At 33.9% G+C, this 18,007-nt stretch overlaps 1 protein-coding gene across 7 annotated transcripts in view; it reads right to left on the bottom strand.

Moving 5' to 3' along the window:
- Positions 1-12,839: 12,839 nt before the first annotated feature.
- The window catches only part of CEP85L (centrosomal protein 85L), a 227,849-nt gene continuing 222,681 nt past the window's right edge, over positions 12,840-18,007 (bottom strand). For all 7 annotated transcript variants that reach the window (XM_074310009.1, XM_074310011.1, XM_074310006.1 and 4 more), the window contains 3 exons: positions 17,306-17,413; positions 16,782-17,010; positions 12,840-13,116 (listed from right to left, as the gene is read on the bottom strand). In XM_074310009.1, coding sequence (XP_074166110.1) covers positions 12,953-13,116; positions 16,782-17,010; positions 17,306-17,413 — 501 coding nt within the window. In that variant the 3' untranslated portion in view covers positions 12,840-12,952. The remainder of the gene's footprint in view (positions 13,117-16,781; positions 17,011-17,305; positions 17,414-18,007) is intronic.

Raw genomic sequence — 18,007 nt, 5'->3', positions numbered from 1 at the left:
ATATGTTTTGTAAATAAAAAGCTATAATAATTAAACAAAACAAAACAAAACACAGAATCGTTAGAAGCAATCTTGATCCTTTAGTATTGGAATACACGGGAGCTACCAGACAGTGGCTGCTGGATATCTGACCCAGATCTGCAAAATGGATCTCCTCTTGTGAGAGGATGATACAAGGAGACTGAGAGGCAGCTGCTGTTCTCTGATCCCTCTCCTCTTCCCTCTGCCTCCAATTTATCTCATTCCCAGTCCACAACACCTGTGTCAGCAAAGGCTGCCCTGCAACTCCATCAGATGTTATGATCCACAGCTGTGGAGGCTCTCAGAGAATCGACCTGCCCCTTAACACTTTAGCAGGACATTATTTGAAAATAAGTGGGATTCTGTCCTTGACACAAAAAGAAAGAAAATAATGAGAACCATTCCTTGCTGGCTTAGCCTTTCTTCTTAGTAGAACTATAAAACTAGTGAAGGAAACTTTGAGTTTAGGCATTTTGAAAATTTGGTGTACAATAGAGAGTTGACATGACTCAAGGCTAATTTGGGTTGTACTCTTTGTGATCAAAAGATCTCATTTGAAAAAATGAAAAGACTATAAATAAAGCTTTTGAGTTATTATCGATGAGGTTACCTTTTAGGTAACCTCAGTTAACAGACAGACATTGCTGAGTCCAGAATCACAGGCCTTGACAGAGTTTACACTACTTCAATACAGTGTTTCAGAATTAAGTGTTACACCCTTAGGATTTGAGTTAAGGAATAATAACCACCATCATCAAACCCACCTTTACATGATGGTTTTATGTTTACATAGCATTCTGCTCACAATTCTGCCTGGTAAAGTTTTACTCAATGAAGTTCAGTGTGATTCATGTGACTGATTTGATCAAAAACATAGAACTTTCAAAAGTTCATGGCCATATGAGCTCATATTCCTTACTCTATATAGATGGCCAGAACTCTGAAGAAGTATACTTGAGACAAGGTGTTAACTTAGTGGAATTGATGAGATAATGGTTCTCTAGTTCACATATATACTTAGTACCTAGTATGGTGATGTAATGGCTCTCTAGTTCACACATACATAGTATGCTGTAATGATGTAATTGTATAGGTTATATAAGGGCTAAGAAGGACTGGAAAAGAGGCATTCTATTTTTGACCATCCTCCTAGTGGCTCTCATGTTTCCCACACTAAGATCAAGACTGGGCCAGAATAAAGAATCTAAACTCTATTCTTGATCATTCTTGGGGTATCTCTTGCTGAGATCAAGGCCCATTAGAAGGACCTCCAGAAAGGTCTGAAGATTTAAAGTAATAGCTTTTACTAAGTATAGGTTTTATTTTCACAGGGGAAAAAAAAATATATATATGAAAATGAGAACCAAAGTGATTCAGTTAAAGTAAATCCACCAAATGATGAGATTAGGGTCTGGCACCAAATGTTGGGATCCAGTAGCAATTCACATGTGAAAAATTCACAGTGGCTTTCTGTTTGCCAAAATGTATTTTTATTTATGAGAAGAAGTTAAGAGGAAAAATGAAGAGATAAAATAGGTACCAGAAGTGGCAAATATGAAATAAATTTGGGAGAGCATATAGTTAGCAAGGAAAAGAGTTTTAACAATTAACAATGAAAAAGACAATTTCCCTAGGGGAACTCACAATTAACCAGGAGAAAAGGAATACACCATTAGATAGAAAGGAATATGCAACTGACAGGCTAAGTTCATAAAAATTTTGAGTTAGTTAGCTATGATAAGGAGAAAGACACTACGAAGTATGGAGAGACGGGAGGAAAAACACCATGAGGCACAGGAAAGGAGGGAAGAGGAGATACCACAAGGGAGAATTCTGCTGAGGTTCAGCAAAGACAGCAAAGGCCATGGCCAGATTTATAGGGGAAATTAACCTTGGGGAGTTTGACATCATAACTTGGCTTTCTACTGGACACAGTAAGGTGGGGTTGCCCAAGAGCTCCACAGGAGGTGGGACTTAAGGCAGAGCTGATCCTCATCAGTGCTCCCCCTAATTGCCTCAGGGAATAATCTTATCAGTACTTCAGGCTTTTATGCTAATCCCATCCTGTTACATAGGGCCACATTATTTCTCCACTCTTTTGTTTAAATAAATCAATTTAAGAGGGTCTCCACCTAAAGACTTTCCTCTTGACAGGGCTTTCAGCCTATAGTTTGGTCAAAAAAGTTATTTGTATTGTAAGATTGCATGAAGTTGGACAAAGAGAACCAGAGAGAGAGAATGCACTACAAAGCAGAGCCCTCATTCCTGGAAGCTGTGGTTAAAGAGAATATGATCAATGTTCTCTACCTACCCTCCATGAAGAAAGGATGTTAGGCAGAGCAGCTCTGTAAAAAGCTAGCTGGGTATCATCTCTTTTAGTAGAGACTAAATGATCTATAAGGAGAGACCTTGCACTCAGTTGATAAAACCCAGAAGTAACAATTTAACCCAGAAGAATATGGGTGAAATCTCCAAAGAGCTCAGTTTCCAGAAACCTCCACCTGGGGTAGGACTGAAATCAAAAGGTGATTGAACAAAAGACTCACTTAATGCTGGGATGAAGAAGTGGGGTGCCAAGCGATGAGAGTAGCCAAGATCCCCCTGAAGGAGACTGCTTTGGAGAGCTGGAGCTATATTTAACTCAAAAGCAATTTTCAGAAAGGAAGCTAACAATCATAAACCCTTTCTTAACAGGTCTTACAATTACCTGTCAAATGCAAGGGTTTGAGATGGAAAGACCAGTCTACAAAGGACTGTTATAAAATGAACTGAGAAAGGTCAACATAGATTGGCTAGTTTTGTCTCCCATGTCCTGAGCATAGCAGTCAGATATCATAGTCCTTAATTCATCAATCTCCTTCCGTAACTGGCACATGTTTGATAGTTTTTTAGTCAGTGATTCTGGGCTGTGGTCATTTTCAGTCTCTTCAGTTGAAGAACTCATAGCTGTGAAAATAAAATAAAGAAAACTAGAGCTTCCCACATTTTCAATACTATCTTGGAATTTTCAACTTTATTCCTTCCATAAATATAATGCTATATGTTAAAGAGTCAAAACTCAAGTAAAAATTACATATGAATTTTCAATCTGCAAAAATTGGCTAGCAGCTTCTTTAATGCCGTTGTTAACTTGGTCTATTCATAGACACAGTACAACAGATGTTATTCTACAGTAGCTTAAGTAAAATTAACTTTTTACATGGATATAATACAAAATACTCCCTAAGTTACAACTTCTAAGAAGACTGCACTAAAATTCTCTAAGTCACACAGCATTAGAATAGCAGCTGGGTCTCACAACAGTTGTTATCAATAGCAAAATGTTCTGTATCTTGTTACAAGCAGATAACTAGGACAAATGTTCATCTTACCTAATGATTTACATATTTCAGGTGAAAAAAAAAAACAGTCAATGACCTAATGATTACATATTTTCAGATAGAAAACAGCAAGATCTTACATACTTGTAGTTTTGCTCATGGCTTTTAACTAATCACTTGCTCTGAATATAGAAATCTGCTGTAAGAGAGAAAAGTAGGGCCATGATTATAACAGCACAAAGCAATCTTAGCTCTGTTTGACTCCAAGTATGAATCACAAATTTAAGACCATACACAATATAAACTCACCCTACTGGAACTCAGGAATAATTAGGTAAGGAACATTCCTATACAGAGGAACACAATTTGGAAATTAATGTTAGAAAAATTAGACCTCAAGATGGCTCAGATTTTTTCCCAGATGCACAAACCTCCACTTTTTGAAGTTCTGTAGCATGGGATGGTAGGTTTTCTGACTTAGTGGTCCACACCTGAACTCAAACTAAAAAAAAAGACATTTTCTCTGAAATAGTCAAATTCTACATCAGAGCCTTCAGATCTAAAAAGGAGGCTTACAATTCATTGTGCATAACCTAACTTATCTCAGGGTTGACATAGAAGGAGGCATTCTTGTGCCATGATTTCCTTTCACATGCATGGCAAAAAGGAAATTAATTTCCCCACTACTGTATAAAGAGTAAAAAAGGTCTATAGGGCACAAGCCAAAACTAAATGCAAGAAAATTAAGAGGTTTTTAATGGCAAAAGAATACTATCAAGTTAAACATATTGCTTTAGGTATCTTAAAACAACAAAATGATTTTCTGAAGATAAATAGAAATCATGATAGAAGTAATGAGTTTTGAAATAATTATCTTCAGAGAACTTGCAGTTAAACAAGAAAACATCTAACAAACTTCCTTGCATTGCTAAGCAGAACTTTTGATACAGCATCATATCTAAGTAGATGTTCAACATTATACAAATGATTTTATTCTAAGATAAAGTGACAGATTTGAGATGGGAGCATATCCTTTTAAATAATGGAAGCAATTTAAAAGTTAAATTTCACTGAGACAGTAGGAAGCTCAGAGTAGGATTCTTTTCATCTCCCACAATGAGGGAAGTGAGAGAAGATCTCAAGGTGGGCTCTCAACACTCAGTTAAGGGGGGGGAAGGGTAGATTCATATTCCAAGGCCAATTAATCTAAACTAGAACCATGAAATTGAGCAAATAACTAACATAGTTTTTAATCCCCAAATTCAGACAACTTCGAAAAATCCTAATCGAAAATTTTCATAAGTCATAGCCAAATAACTCTCAGATTTTATTTTTCTCTCCTATCCCTTTAAATAATAGAAGCAATTTAAAGATTAAGAGATTTCAAAACTATTTCACTTGTGTAAGGGAATTTTATCTCTAATACCAAGTTTCCCGCTTCTTATGTTCTTCTCTAAAATATGTTCTCTGGGAGTAGATTTCTTGGGGATCTTCTAGAGGTAGCCTTAGTTTCAGTTCTGTGTAATAATCACCTCAAATGCAGCCAGGAGTTCAAGTCCAAATCCTTTATTGTTTTCTTCTTGTCTTGTCTCTTTTCCTGGGGCCCAGTTAGCTTTAATGGAGGCCTATCTTTCTCCTTGGTTCCAAGAGCTCTTGCCGCTAGTCCTTTGCCTCTGCCAGCTTCTGCCTCTAGCTTCCTCCAAATGAGCTTCTAGTGGCTTGTCCACTAGTGGGCTTCTTGCTTATATGTTATACACTAAGTATACACCAATCATTATTTGTTATAGGATTAAATCACTGTATTTATTCCACTTAGTTCCTTGTTTCAAGTTCTGGCCCATAACATCTCCTTGTAGGATCAGATCAATCATACTGAACCAGGCTAAATTAGATAATTATTGTCTATCAATTCCACTCTCTTAGTACCTTGTAAGAATCCTAACACCTGCATCCAACCCTTAGGGCTGATGTCCTCACTAGCAAGAAAGGGCTTTTTAGAGCCCAAAGAGGAAAAAAGATGCATCTCCATTAAACTTTTCCCTTCTGTCCCTTTAAATAAATCTCTTTCTTAGTCTAAAGGAGAAAATAACATGATCTTAAAGATCTTAAAATTCAGAACAGTCCTTACATCAGGACTGACAGAATTTTAAAACATAACTTATATGCTTTTTACAAATTGCACAATATATAATTTAGAAAGTAACATAACATTTTAATTTCATCTAATTAGGAAATACAAACACATGACCTCTTTTGGTTGAATAAGTTACCAGAAAACTTCTGTTTTAATGCCCAGTTTTTGGCTTAAAAATCAAATCAAATCCAGATTTAAATTTCTAATAGCAATACTTCAATATTAAAGATATTAAATGCACATATTTTTTCTAAAATCTTTTACTCAGATAAACAAGTTCACAATTTTAGCATGTACCAGTGTAATAGTGATTTGTTTTTTGTTTTTCTTTTTAGTCTTTTTTTTTTTTTTTTATTAATAGTTTTTATTTGCCAGATATTTGCATGGGTAATTTTACGACACTGACAATTGCCAAACCTTTTGTTCTAATTTATCTCCTCCTTCCTCCCTCCTTCCCCCAGATGGCAGGTTGACCAGTATATGTTAAATATGTTAAAGTATAAATTAAATACAACATATGTATACATGTCCAAACAGTTTTTTGCTGTACAAAAAGAATAGGACTTTGAGATAGTGTACAATTAGCCTGTGAAGTAAATAAAAAATGCAGGCAGACAAAATTAGAGGGATTGGGAATTCTATGTAGTGGTTCATAGTCATCTCCCAGAGTTCTTTCACTGGGTGTAGTTCAGTTCATTACTGCTCTATTGGGACTGATTTGGTTCATCTCATTGTTGAAGAAAGCTTTGTCCATCAGAATTAATCATCATAGAGTATTGTTGTTGAAGTATATAATGATCTCCTGGTCCTGCTCATTTTACTCAGCATCAGTTCATGTAAGTCTCTCCAGGCCTTTCTGAAATCATCCTGTTGGTCATTTCTTATAGAACAGTAATATGTAATAGTGATACTAATCTCATGCAATTTAAAATCAGATTTCTAATTTAAACACACAAAAAGTTAAAGCTGCATCTTTGGAAGAGAACTTTTTGAATGCCAGTGTTTCAAAAGTATAGGCTTTCATTTTGAAACTTTCCAACTCATTCTCTTTGAGCCCTCAAATTTTTAAGGTAACAGGTAAACTGGAAATAGCCTCAGGTTATCAATTTTTTCCAGGTGACACCTGGAGGCAAGAGGGCAGTGACTCCAATCTTCCCCCCAAACTATGTGGATGGCTTGTATTCTATAATTTTAGGTATCTCTTTTTTTTTCTATTTTAGTCATCCAATCACCCCTCTGGCAGTTGGGGTAAAAGGAAGGGAAATATCAAGGTGAACTTCCTGGATCTTCCCAAGACACATGGAGGCAGTCTTCCATAAAGAGAGGGAGTGGGGAAGACTGCTCAGATCTCCCATTTAGGGAGAACTGAAAATAAACAACAACAAAAAACAAACAAACAAAAATACTCTTCTACATACATGGGAATCCTGGAGAAAATTTTAGCACCCTAGAGGTTAGGGTAATTCCCATCTAGAGAGAAACTGAGGCATATACCAGGGCATTGGCAGGGGGAAATGGGGTAGAGGTGAGAATCAGAAAGGAAGTACCTTCCCAGGGAGCCTCACAGTAGCGATTAGCTTACACCTTTCCATGCCAGAAATGCTAAGAAATTGCTTCTAAGATGTTGGCATACCACCATAAACTCTAAAAGAATACAGGTTTGAAAGTATCAAGCTAGGGGCACTGACTTGGTCACAAGCCTCTTTAAGAAGCTTGGAAAATCCAGGGAGGGAACACTCTAAAATATAACCAGGCATTTAGAACCTGCTAAGAATCTACTGAGAGTGTTTCCCTACAACTTTTCTGAGGCCTCAGGTTTTGACTTAAGTAGACTTCTTTTAATTATGCTAATAGGCCTATTTAAAAAAAAAAAACATTCTGACAGGGTGAGATGGAGACAGGACAAAAAAAATGCAGAGTGTAAGACTGAGAAGGAAAAAGTCCTAGATGGCCCAATATTACATTATAGTTCCCCTTTGCAATTTTGGGAAGTTCAAAAACACTTCTTGAAAACCAAAAATCAAAATCCTATGTTGAAATAGCCTCACTTACTCACCCAGAATCCTGGAAAGAAGTGGAAACATGCATTTTGTAAGAAATTGCCCTCAAAAAACAATATGACCTATTTGGGGGGCATTCCTCTACTTTATGTCCATCACTGATCACCCAGTGAGCAAAGTGATAGTTTACTCCAAGATACCACAGAATTCTCCATTATAACCCACCTTAGTTGAGGGGTGGGACACAAAAAGAGAAAAATATATTGGGGTATGCATTTCTTATGCTTTATCAAGGAGAAGACCAAAGGATTTCAAGCACCAAATATTGGAGGTCTAGTAGCCATTCACTTATAAAAAAATTCACAATGGTTTTCTCTGTCAAAAAGTACTTTTATTTATGAGGAGATTACACAATAAAGAGGTAAAACAGGTAAAAAAGACAAGTTCCCTAGTGGAACTCACAATTAACTAGGAGAAATGGCACCTGCCATGAGATGAGAATGCCATTAACTGGCAGGCTAAATCCATAGAGGAGTTTAGCACCCTAAAATAATAAGGAGAAAGACACCATTAGGAAAGGGGGAAGGAATGAGAAGACAGCACAAGGCAGAACTCTGTGTTGGGCTAACCCAAAAGGAATTCAAAAATGGCAAACAACAGGCATAGGTCTATAGGGGAAATTTAACCTCAAGAGTTTGACATCATAACCTGACTTTTTGATTGGCTATATATAGTAAGATGAGGTTACCCAAAACCTCTACAGAAGGTAGAACTGTAAGGCTGTCTTTCCCTATCGTGCCTTTTCCTACTTGTCCCAGAGAGTATTATAATCTTGTCAATATTTCATATTTCTCTGCCAACATGCCCTCTCCCACAGCCCTCACTCCCCTCCCCACAATCTCACCTGCCCAGTTACTCAGGACCCCAGAATAAATTTAAATTTGAATGTTTCAAAGACAATTCTTGAATCAATTAAATTCTCATATCAGTTATTGAAAAGAAGCAAATCATTTTGTAAAAAATTTATTTCTCTGTAAATACAAATCCAAACATCAACAAACAATACTCCAGTGGAAAAATACTAGCCATTAACATTGAAAACTTTCTTCATATTTAATAAATAGAACTTTGGCATTCAAAATTCTAGCTGTAAACCCTATTTTTTATAATATAAAACCCCCCCCCCAAACACACACAAAAAAACAAATACAACCCCTTTACACAAAGAGGCAAGAATGATAGGCCTGAAGGCATGAGCCATCCAGTGGCTTCACTTTCTTTTTTAATTTTTTTTAAAAACAGTGACTGCATTTCAATTAAGTCGTGACAACTATTTACACATGAGGTATTCTGAATGGCTCAAAAACTGAACCCAATTTCTAAAACTACCAGTCATAGAGACTGATCTAATAATACACACTGCTGTGCTTTTAATGTAACTGTCAAGCACCCTACTTCTCACACCTATGCAATACTGTAATTGATAGATACAAATGAATACATTCTGATGGGAGATTTCCTGCTCACTTATAAAAGTCAAGAGCTCAGCTCCAAAAACAAATGTCTAGGACCTACTCCTATATTTATTAATTATTTCTCCTTGTTGGAGGAAAAAAAAAAAAAAAAAAAAAAAAAAAAAGCTTAAGAAAGTCTAGTTAGAGAAGAAACAAGGTGCAATAATTATCGACATTCTTAAAGCTTATGTAAAATGGAAATGAACATGTGTACTGCAGGCAAAAAGGCACAAGGGTGCTGACTATATACAACTGTGGAATTAATATTGCTAATGAGTTATTGATTTGGAAATCTAACCATGTTCAATATTAATATTTTAATTAAAAAGGATAATTGCATCCCAAAATTTATTTTCCCCCTCTAAAATAAATGCCTTATGGAACAACAAGAATTATAAATGAGCACAATTCCACAGCAAGATCATTGGGGATTAGGACAGGTATAGCTCTCTCATTACATACTAAGTATGAAAGCTTTTCTTTGCTTGTGGAAAACAGACACAAACTGTCAAAAATGTAAAAAGAATTACCTTTGGCTCTTGTGGCTGCATCTACTGGCAGTTTCAAATTGTTTAGCCTGAGTTTGGGGGTCTTTCTAAGAACTGCTTATTAATTACAAATATACAATGATACAAACTAATACAACAAATGCCAATAATGCAAGCTAGATGTGTGTTAAAGTACAACTACACTACAAAAATATGTACAGTTCTGGGCCTTAGCTGTTCTTTGCTAAAAGAACAATTACTGATATTTTAAAGTACATTTTTAAATATGGAATTTCTATAAAAATATGCTCAGCAAGTCCTACAAATTAATCACAAAACTATACATAGGTTAATAAGCCCATAAGACAGAACTGTACAGTAACCATTATGATCAATTTTTTTTTCCAGCCCTTGAGATTGTCTCTTGATAGCTACTGAAGAAAATTATCATGACTAATGGAGTCTAACACATTGTCCATGACTAAAATTGGTTTCATTAAATTATGCCACCATTAATATTAAACACCTTTGTTACTTATGTGAAATGGGTCCACAACTATTTTCAACCAGGTAAACAATTCAGCGTATTTTACACCATCAAAGCTTATTCTTCTAATCTGATAGGTCACTGTAAATGAATACAGAGTTGCCAAGAGCTCAATAATACCAGAGTGTTTGCTGACATGAAATGAAAGACATTATGTCTGGTAAATCAGGTAATCTAATCTGCATGGATTAATCTAAACCTTTGACTGAGACACCAGCCTGTTACACCAGTTCTTGTTTTAAAGTTAAGGAAGCAAATTAAATTCACTTCAAAAATTAAATGACCAATATTCAAAGGAGAATATACTCTCAGTATTAAAAGGCCCTATCTAAAGAGCAAGCACATTTCCAAGTCACAATAGTGCATTAAAAGGTTTTTTGAAATTAAAAAGAACCTTCAAAGCAGGTTAAATTTAAATTCTGAATATTTTCTTTTTTATATACCATTGCAATAATTTCTGAACATTTACATTTTCAAAGTTCAAGGTGTTCTATAAGAAATAGTTTAAGATGGTTTCAGTTCTACAACTGAAGACAACAGTACTAATCTGCCAGTTTTCTATTAAATTTACTTTTTAAAAAAATGCTCACTATTTTACTTTACTTTAGTGCAAATTAATTCTAGGCTTTAACTTATTAAACATTAACTTATTAAAAATAACAATGCCCTGAAAAGATTTCATGACAACTAAGCCAAATGAACAAACAGGTCTAGAAAAGGTTGACTATTAGGATAAAAACAAACAAAACAATGGGGGAGAGAAAGGAGGGAAAAGGGAAGAACCAACACCCAACAACTTATTATTAAATAGTATAAGAGATATTTAAACAAGACCATTTGGTAATCTTAACTTGTTGATTGTCTAGTCCAAGTCCAGGGACTTTCTCTTTCCAAGAGTTGGGAATGGCCTATCCAAAGAGCCTGTACTTATTCTATCTGCTTTATTATCGAGTCATTTTCACCAATGCTAAGAATAAAGAGATAATAATAACAAAATATCCATTATAAGGTTTCATTTTTGTATCATCTATTTAGATAGAAATACTACTTTAGTGCTTTATAATAGAGGTGGGCTCCCCCCTTTAAAAAATGAAAAAATAAATCAAACACATTATTTATTCTCTCTGGTGCCTGTATCATGCCATACTATATTAAGATGCAAAGGAAGATATCATTACTACACTGAATTAATGATTCCTTAGTGACTGAGTTAGTACCTCTTTAAATCATCTCAGTTACTAGCAAGGGAGTATTTTATACAGGCACTGGGCAGAATACAAGTTGAATATATTAGAACTGTTACTTGAACTAAAGCTGCAGAACATTTTATATATGAGGCCTGCCTCTAAAAAATAATGTGACCAATACTAAAAAAAAAAAAAAAAACTCATCAGATAGAACACATGAAAATAAGTTGCCTGAAAACAGTGACCTCAAAAACAGCTACATGGCTATTTCAATGATGCTTCCTTTGCTCAAAACATTTGTAGATTTACTCCTTATATTATACTTTACTTACATAGTTTTTTACAAAACAAATATTACTTTTTTAGTAATTTGGTTCTAAATAATTTTTATGAACCTTCCACAATGAGGTTATTTAAAGTGTGTGTCAAAAACTCTGAAGGCAATACCAAACGATTATTTTCAAAAACACATTAAGCAATAGTTGTAATTTTGGGTTAAGTAAATAATGTTGAATTAATTTGGGTGCATAAAATTCAATTATGCTTTTTAAAAAAATTATTCATGTTATCTTAAGTCTCACATCTGGTATAGGTTAGAGAACTAGTATAGTCAAGCTAGTACTTTAAATAAGGAGCTTTTTCCATGGATGAATGCAATAAATAAAAGGAACCAGCTAAGTATAATCTATCTTCTTTGCATTGGCAAACATTCAAATACATTATAGCTAACTTTTCCAATAGCTTTCAATTTGAAAAATTTTTGTGTGTTAAGAATCTGTTACCTAAGCTAGTATTCTTAATTTCCCTTCTTGATGACTACCTGCAACATTTATGCGAGAAAGATACTGAAGGATTCTCTCTTCTGATTTTTAACTATAAACTATAAACAAAGTTTTATGTTCACAAAGTTCTTTACAGATGAACAACTTACCTTGCCCCACAAAGAAAAACCAAACAATAAGCATGTGAAGATATTAGTAAAAACTAATACTAACTATATCCCCTTTGCTGGAAAAGAACACAAATGCTAGAAAACTCACCCATGATGATGAAAAAGTATTTTATCATATCAAACTTTTCCAACTGTTATAGGTAGCTTGAAAGCATACTAAAAAGTAGATCACTTGTCTACATACTATTCTAATTCTAACCCCCAAAATTGCATCTTTCAACTGCATGATTGTTCCAAAAGCAAAAGCATCTTCCATGACCTGGTAAAGGGGTAGATGTTGTAAACCTTGCTTCATTTAATCCTTGAGCTTCCTAAATGTGCAATACAGTCTTCTATCAGAAGGAACAATAAATGGAGATATCAGTACCTTCCTTGAAACCTTTGCTTCAACTCCAGAAACCTTCATAAACATTAAAATGCCATGGTATTAAAAAAATAAAACAAAAAAAAAAAAAAACCCTACCTCTTTATTTAAATAGCATTTTTCACAGCTTGGTCCTACAATCAGTAGTTTTGAGAATAGTTCCCCCCGCCCCCTTGTAGATTTTATCGTACTTTTCAAATGGTGATTTAAATCATTTGAGTTTTTTTTTTTCTTGATTAAATAAATTCCATTATTTCCCAGCCCCATAGTTCCCTACACAAAAATGAAACAATACACAGAAAAACCTATATGCAGGTCAAATAGAAATGCAATCTTCCAATATGGCTCCTGAACAGAAAGATGAAGAATAGATAACACAGCAGCACTGAGCAATGAGTCATTATTGCTGTGGGACCAATACTTTATCATTGGGTAATGCAGTTGTCTCCCATGTCCTGAGCATAGCGGTCAGATATCATAGTCCTTAATTCATCAATCTCCTTCCGTAACTGGCACATGTCTGATAGTTTTTTAGTCAGTGATTCTGGGCTGTGGTCATTTTCAGTCTCTTCAGTTGAAGAACTCATAGCTGTGAAAATAAAATAAAGAAAACTAGAGCTTCCCACATTTTCAATATGATCTTGGAATTTTCAACTTTATTCCTTCCATAAATATAATGCTATATGTTAAAGAGTCAAAACTCAGGTAAAAATTACATATGAATTTTCAATCTGCAAAAATTTAAATAATAGCACTTCTAATTAAATACCACCCAAAATTTTGTTTCCATTTTAGATCACTGTAGAATATTCAGAGTTGTTAAATTCAATATTCAAGTATGTTAGTAAAATATTTTACATAATTATGCTATTTTTGTAAAAAAAAAAATTCAGAAAGAAAATATAATCTATGATGGTGCAGATATATAAGATTCAGAATTGTTTGAAAATTGGACCCCAAAACTTGTCACTACTGACAAGGTCAACTTGGAAAGGTCTCTGTGGTACTACTCCAAGTTGGAGTAGATTTCTATTTGACCCTTTACAAATCAATATTTTCATTAATGACTTATAAAGGATAGAAAGGAAATGTTTATGAAATTTGGAAATGAAATAAAGTCACTAGCCAGGTTGTTATATGATATCTAGGATGCAAAAAGATCTGACAGAGTGATAAGCTGAATCAAGTAGAATGGGTTAGTGATATTAAAATGCTAATTTCCAAATTAAATTAGCTAATTTATTTCTATTGTATCCAAAATAAGAATTACAAGATGACAGTGTAGGACAATGGAAAGAACAATGGTGTTAAGAGTCTGAAAAAAGAGTTTGAAATCTTATTCTTGGAAGTGGACTAAAAAAAACAAAAACAACACAACTGTTCCATTACAAAACAGGAGATATGTGTAGCTAGACTGTCACTGGTCTGAAATGATCTGGGTACTTTTATAGATAAGAGAACTCAATCAATATGAATCAACAATGTCATTTGGAAGCTAAAAAAGTTGCTTTGATTTTTTGGTAGTATTGAAATGCACAGTATTCAGAACAAGAAAATAACAGCCAAAGTAGACACTACTGGTCAGAACATATCTACACTATCATATTCAGTGTTGTCGACTACATTTTAGAAAGGACACAGTGAGAGAAAACTGAAAGAACTAAGAGTGCTCAGCCCAGAAAACACTTTAGAAGACATAATAGAGATTACATTTCTGCTTGGTAGAGGTTGTAGAAAATAAGATTTAGGCTTAATCTAAATAAAAACTAAAAAAAAGACTACAGCTGTCTAAAAGTGGGATGGGCTACTTCAGGACACAGTTAGATTCTTACTTATTGTATGTTTTTTAAGCAAAAGATGATTGCTCATTTGTCAAGATGCTAGAGAAGCTCAGATAGAGTTGCATCCTCTGAGGTTATCTTTTAAGTGAAAATCTGTGCTAGGACTAAATGTCCTCTGAGGTTATCATTCTAAGTGAAAATCTTCACAGATACTCTGAACTGTTGTGTAATGTATTAAAATTCAGAAGAGAGAATCCTTAGTATCTTCTCTCCATATTCAAGTACCTGAACCGCAGAGTGGGCAAAGCTGGCATGTATGTATCTTAGTTCTTGAAATGCTTTATGGTAAGTTGGGCTTAGTGGCATTAAAATATTAACTTCCAAGTTAAATTAGCCAATTTATTTCCATTGTATCCAAAGTAAGAATTAAAAGGCAGTGTTCAGGAGAGTAAAAAGAGCAATACTTTTAAGAGTCATTAAGAGTACCTACTAAAATTAAGTTTCCTTAACAGTAAGATGGAGTTTTAAACACTAATTTCAACTACTCATCTCACAATGATATCATAAAACTGCTCTGTAAACCTTAAGCTGTTCTAAAAATGGGTCATCAATTCAGCTGTGAACTTTTAACTACTCAACAAGAACAGACTGACTTCTAAAAGGAAAAATTCATTAATTTCTAACACAGGGATACAGCCCTTTATCAAGTAGGTAGATTATTTGTGGCTCTTAGTCATTCACTCCAGTATTGCCCTGTATATGTAGAGAAAAATGAAAATTATTCCTTCACATCAATTACACTAGATTAATTCAACCAATCTCAAATTAAAGTGTAGTCTCTTCTATTTGACTTTCATGTATATATCCCTACTATATCATGGTACATTGTATGTGGTAAGTATATCATTTTATCTGTTTCTGATCCATTCTATTTCAAATCTTACAGGACTCAAGGTCTTTAGTACAAACTATTTTTCATCATCATCACAAAGCTTTTTTATTTTGTTTAGACTTTTTTGGGGGGAAGGTATAGAGAGGGAAGTGAACCATAGGGTTCACTTTGTATTTGAATATATCCTCAGAGGTCTGTTGCCTAACACTTCTATGTAGCAAAGGTACAAGTTGGTTCACTTATAGTTTCTTTTGTTACACAAGAAAAGTTGTATTTAGGATACTAAGGAAATAACCAAATGTTCTTTGGTCTGAAGGCCACAAAAAACCAAAGATCATCCTTCCAGTGAAAGAATACCTTTGTTTTCTCCTCTTTAACAACATATACTTCATGTTTTTTTCCGAAATAGAAGTCCATCCCATAGTTTTGTGAACAGTCTTTGAAAATTACTGTAACCAAAAGCTGTATTTCCTTTCACTCAGAATGGAAATGAAATTATCCAAATGTAACTATTCTGATCCTCTAACAAAACAGATTTACAGACCTCACACTCACCTAGGCAAGTAATTAATTTATATTCACTGAGTAGGAAAATATTACCATCAAATATTTTTAGGCAACAGAAGTAAGATGCCAATTCATTCAATCTAGCTTTGTATCATGTATTTATGGTTAGGTCATCAATCCATAATAGTGAGATAGGAAGTTAACTATTCTCAGCATCCCCTTAGAACTTAATAAAATAAAATGTTTTAAAATTAAGTGCTTTAAGTAAGGTCACTGGCCATATCAGAAAAAAAAAATATCAATTTTAACTCCCATTCTAATCACTTATCCTTTGTGTACCTTTAGCCTTCCAGAAAATCCTAATTAGGCACAATGACCTTTAATGTAAGCAAGAAGATTTGCTAGTTCTGCAATACTGAAACTGACTTGAATTTGCATCAACTATTAGACTGTCAACGAAATAAGAAATCACTTCAGAACTTTAGAAACTAAGTTCAAATTGTACACAGATCTGTTTTGTTCTTTATGACTTAGTGTAATTTATTCATGATACAAAAATAATATATGGCATAGCAAAGGGGTGTAGTAAAAAGAATCTAAAGCTATGGGTGAGATTAAAGAACAAGAGAATCTTAATATTGAAACTGACTTCAGACATAACTCAGAGATATCCCCTTCATTTTAAATATGAAAAATTGAGATCAAGAGAGATTATAGGTATGTAAGAGGTCACAAAAATGTTAAGTGATTGATTTAAGCTTAGAACTGAAGCCTGATTCCTTCTCTAGTTTTATTATAACATCGCATGAGGAATGGATTCTAATACTGCACTGTCACTATCCATATAACTTTAGCAAATAAGTTAACTTCTCTGTGTCTTAGAGTCCTTCCTATAAACAATGAGTCATGCCAGATTTCATCTTAACTTAAGGTTGAAGTGAGATAAACATTAAAAAAGAACCATTTTGTTACATAAACCTAAAGTACCATAAGAGAAAATATAAACCAACTAGACACAATCTGTTGAGGTGAACAGATTTCTGAGAAAGAAGAAAAATCCAAGATGTTACTTACATCTGATTCCAAGCAATAATGAAAGATTAGGCTCCTTGCCCTGAGCTCTCTGATTAAGAATACTGCACAATGCTTTCAAGTCAAACAAACAATGGGACATTTCCTTGAATAATTGGTCAACCATGTTCAAATTCAATAGTGGCTGTAGAGATAAGTCAGCCTGCTGCTTGGATTGTTTCTCTTGCTGTTCTTCCAAGAAAGGAGAATATTCTTCACTTAGTCTTTGGTTCTGCATTGGGATAAAAGAAAAGAGTGAGGAGTTAAATGAAAAAAGAAAAACACAATTTCAAAATATAATAATATTAACTTTAATTAACAAAACATGTGGGACAAGCATTCTAAAACAACTACATTTCATGAAGTGTGAATTTAAGTAATAGGCACAATGGTACAGGTTACACAAGGATAGTCTTAACCAAAAATTAAGAAAGGGTCATTTTCATTTATTTTTACAAAAGGTAACATTTATTTAAATGAAAATAGATAATTTAAATTTCAAACATAACCTGAGTTTCTGTACTCACTTCAAGTAAAGTTTCTGTTAACTTCATTATAGTCTTTTCTTTTTCTTCTAGCTCTTTCTCCATTTTCTGAGTTGTCAATTTCTCTTGACCAAGTTTCTCTTGCATAGACTAAATAAGAATCAGAAGGAACATATGTCAATACTGAAAGCTGAATATCAAACCAAAGACATGAGGAATTTTTTTTTTCTTTTTTTATGTTCTTCACCTTTCTTGTAATCTTTATATTACACATAACTCTCACCAGAGAGGTAAAAGACAAAGCTTTTTCTTATATAAAGAATAGGTTAAAAAAAAAAAAAAAAAAAGCATGGCACTTTAGACTGAGTTTAAATATTTTATTCTGAAGAGGTCCTTTTAAATAGCAAAAATATTGTTAAGAACTAAAACATGTCTTAACTTTTTATAACTAACAACATAAAATTATTTTAATTTTTATCTTTCTATTATTATCAATGTGCCAAAACTTCCTTCCTCTGCATGCACTATTTTCAGCAGCTGATTTTCCTGCATAATTCATTCACAAATCAAGGCCTATTTTAGATCTCTTTAATCCTGCATTCTTTGGGTTTGAAAATTTTTTTATTATATTTATATAGGCACAGAAACAGAAATCTGAGGTAGCATTATTTTAAAAATCTTCACTAGAGCAGCAAGGAGGACATTTTAATAGCATCCGGGTCTTTTCTGTTAATTTAATTTTCA

Source organism: Sminthopsis crassicaudata, chromosome 4, assembly GCF_048593235.1.
Source record: "Sminthopsis crassicaudata isolate SCR6 chromosome 4, ASM4859323v1, whole genome shotgun sequence".
Classification (NCBI taxonomy): Eukaryota; Metazoa; Chordata; class Mammalia; order Dasyuromorphia; family Dasyuridae; genus Sminthopsis; species Sminthopsis crassicaudata.
The sequence above is the reverse complement of the archived record's forward strand: the minus strand, read 5'-3'. Positions and strand labels throughout refer to the sequence as shown.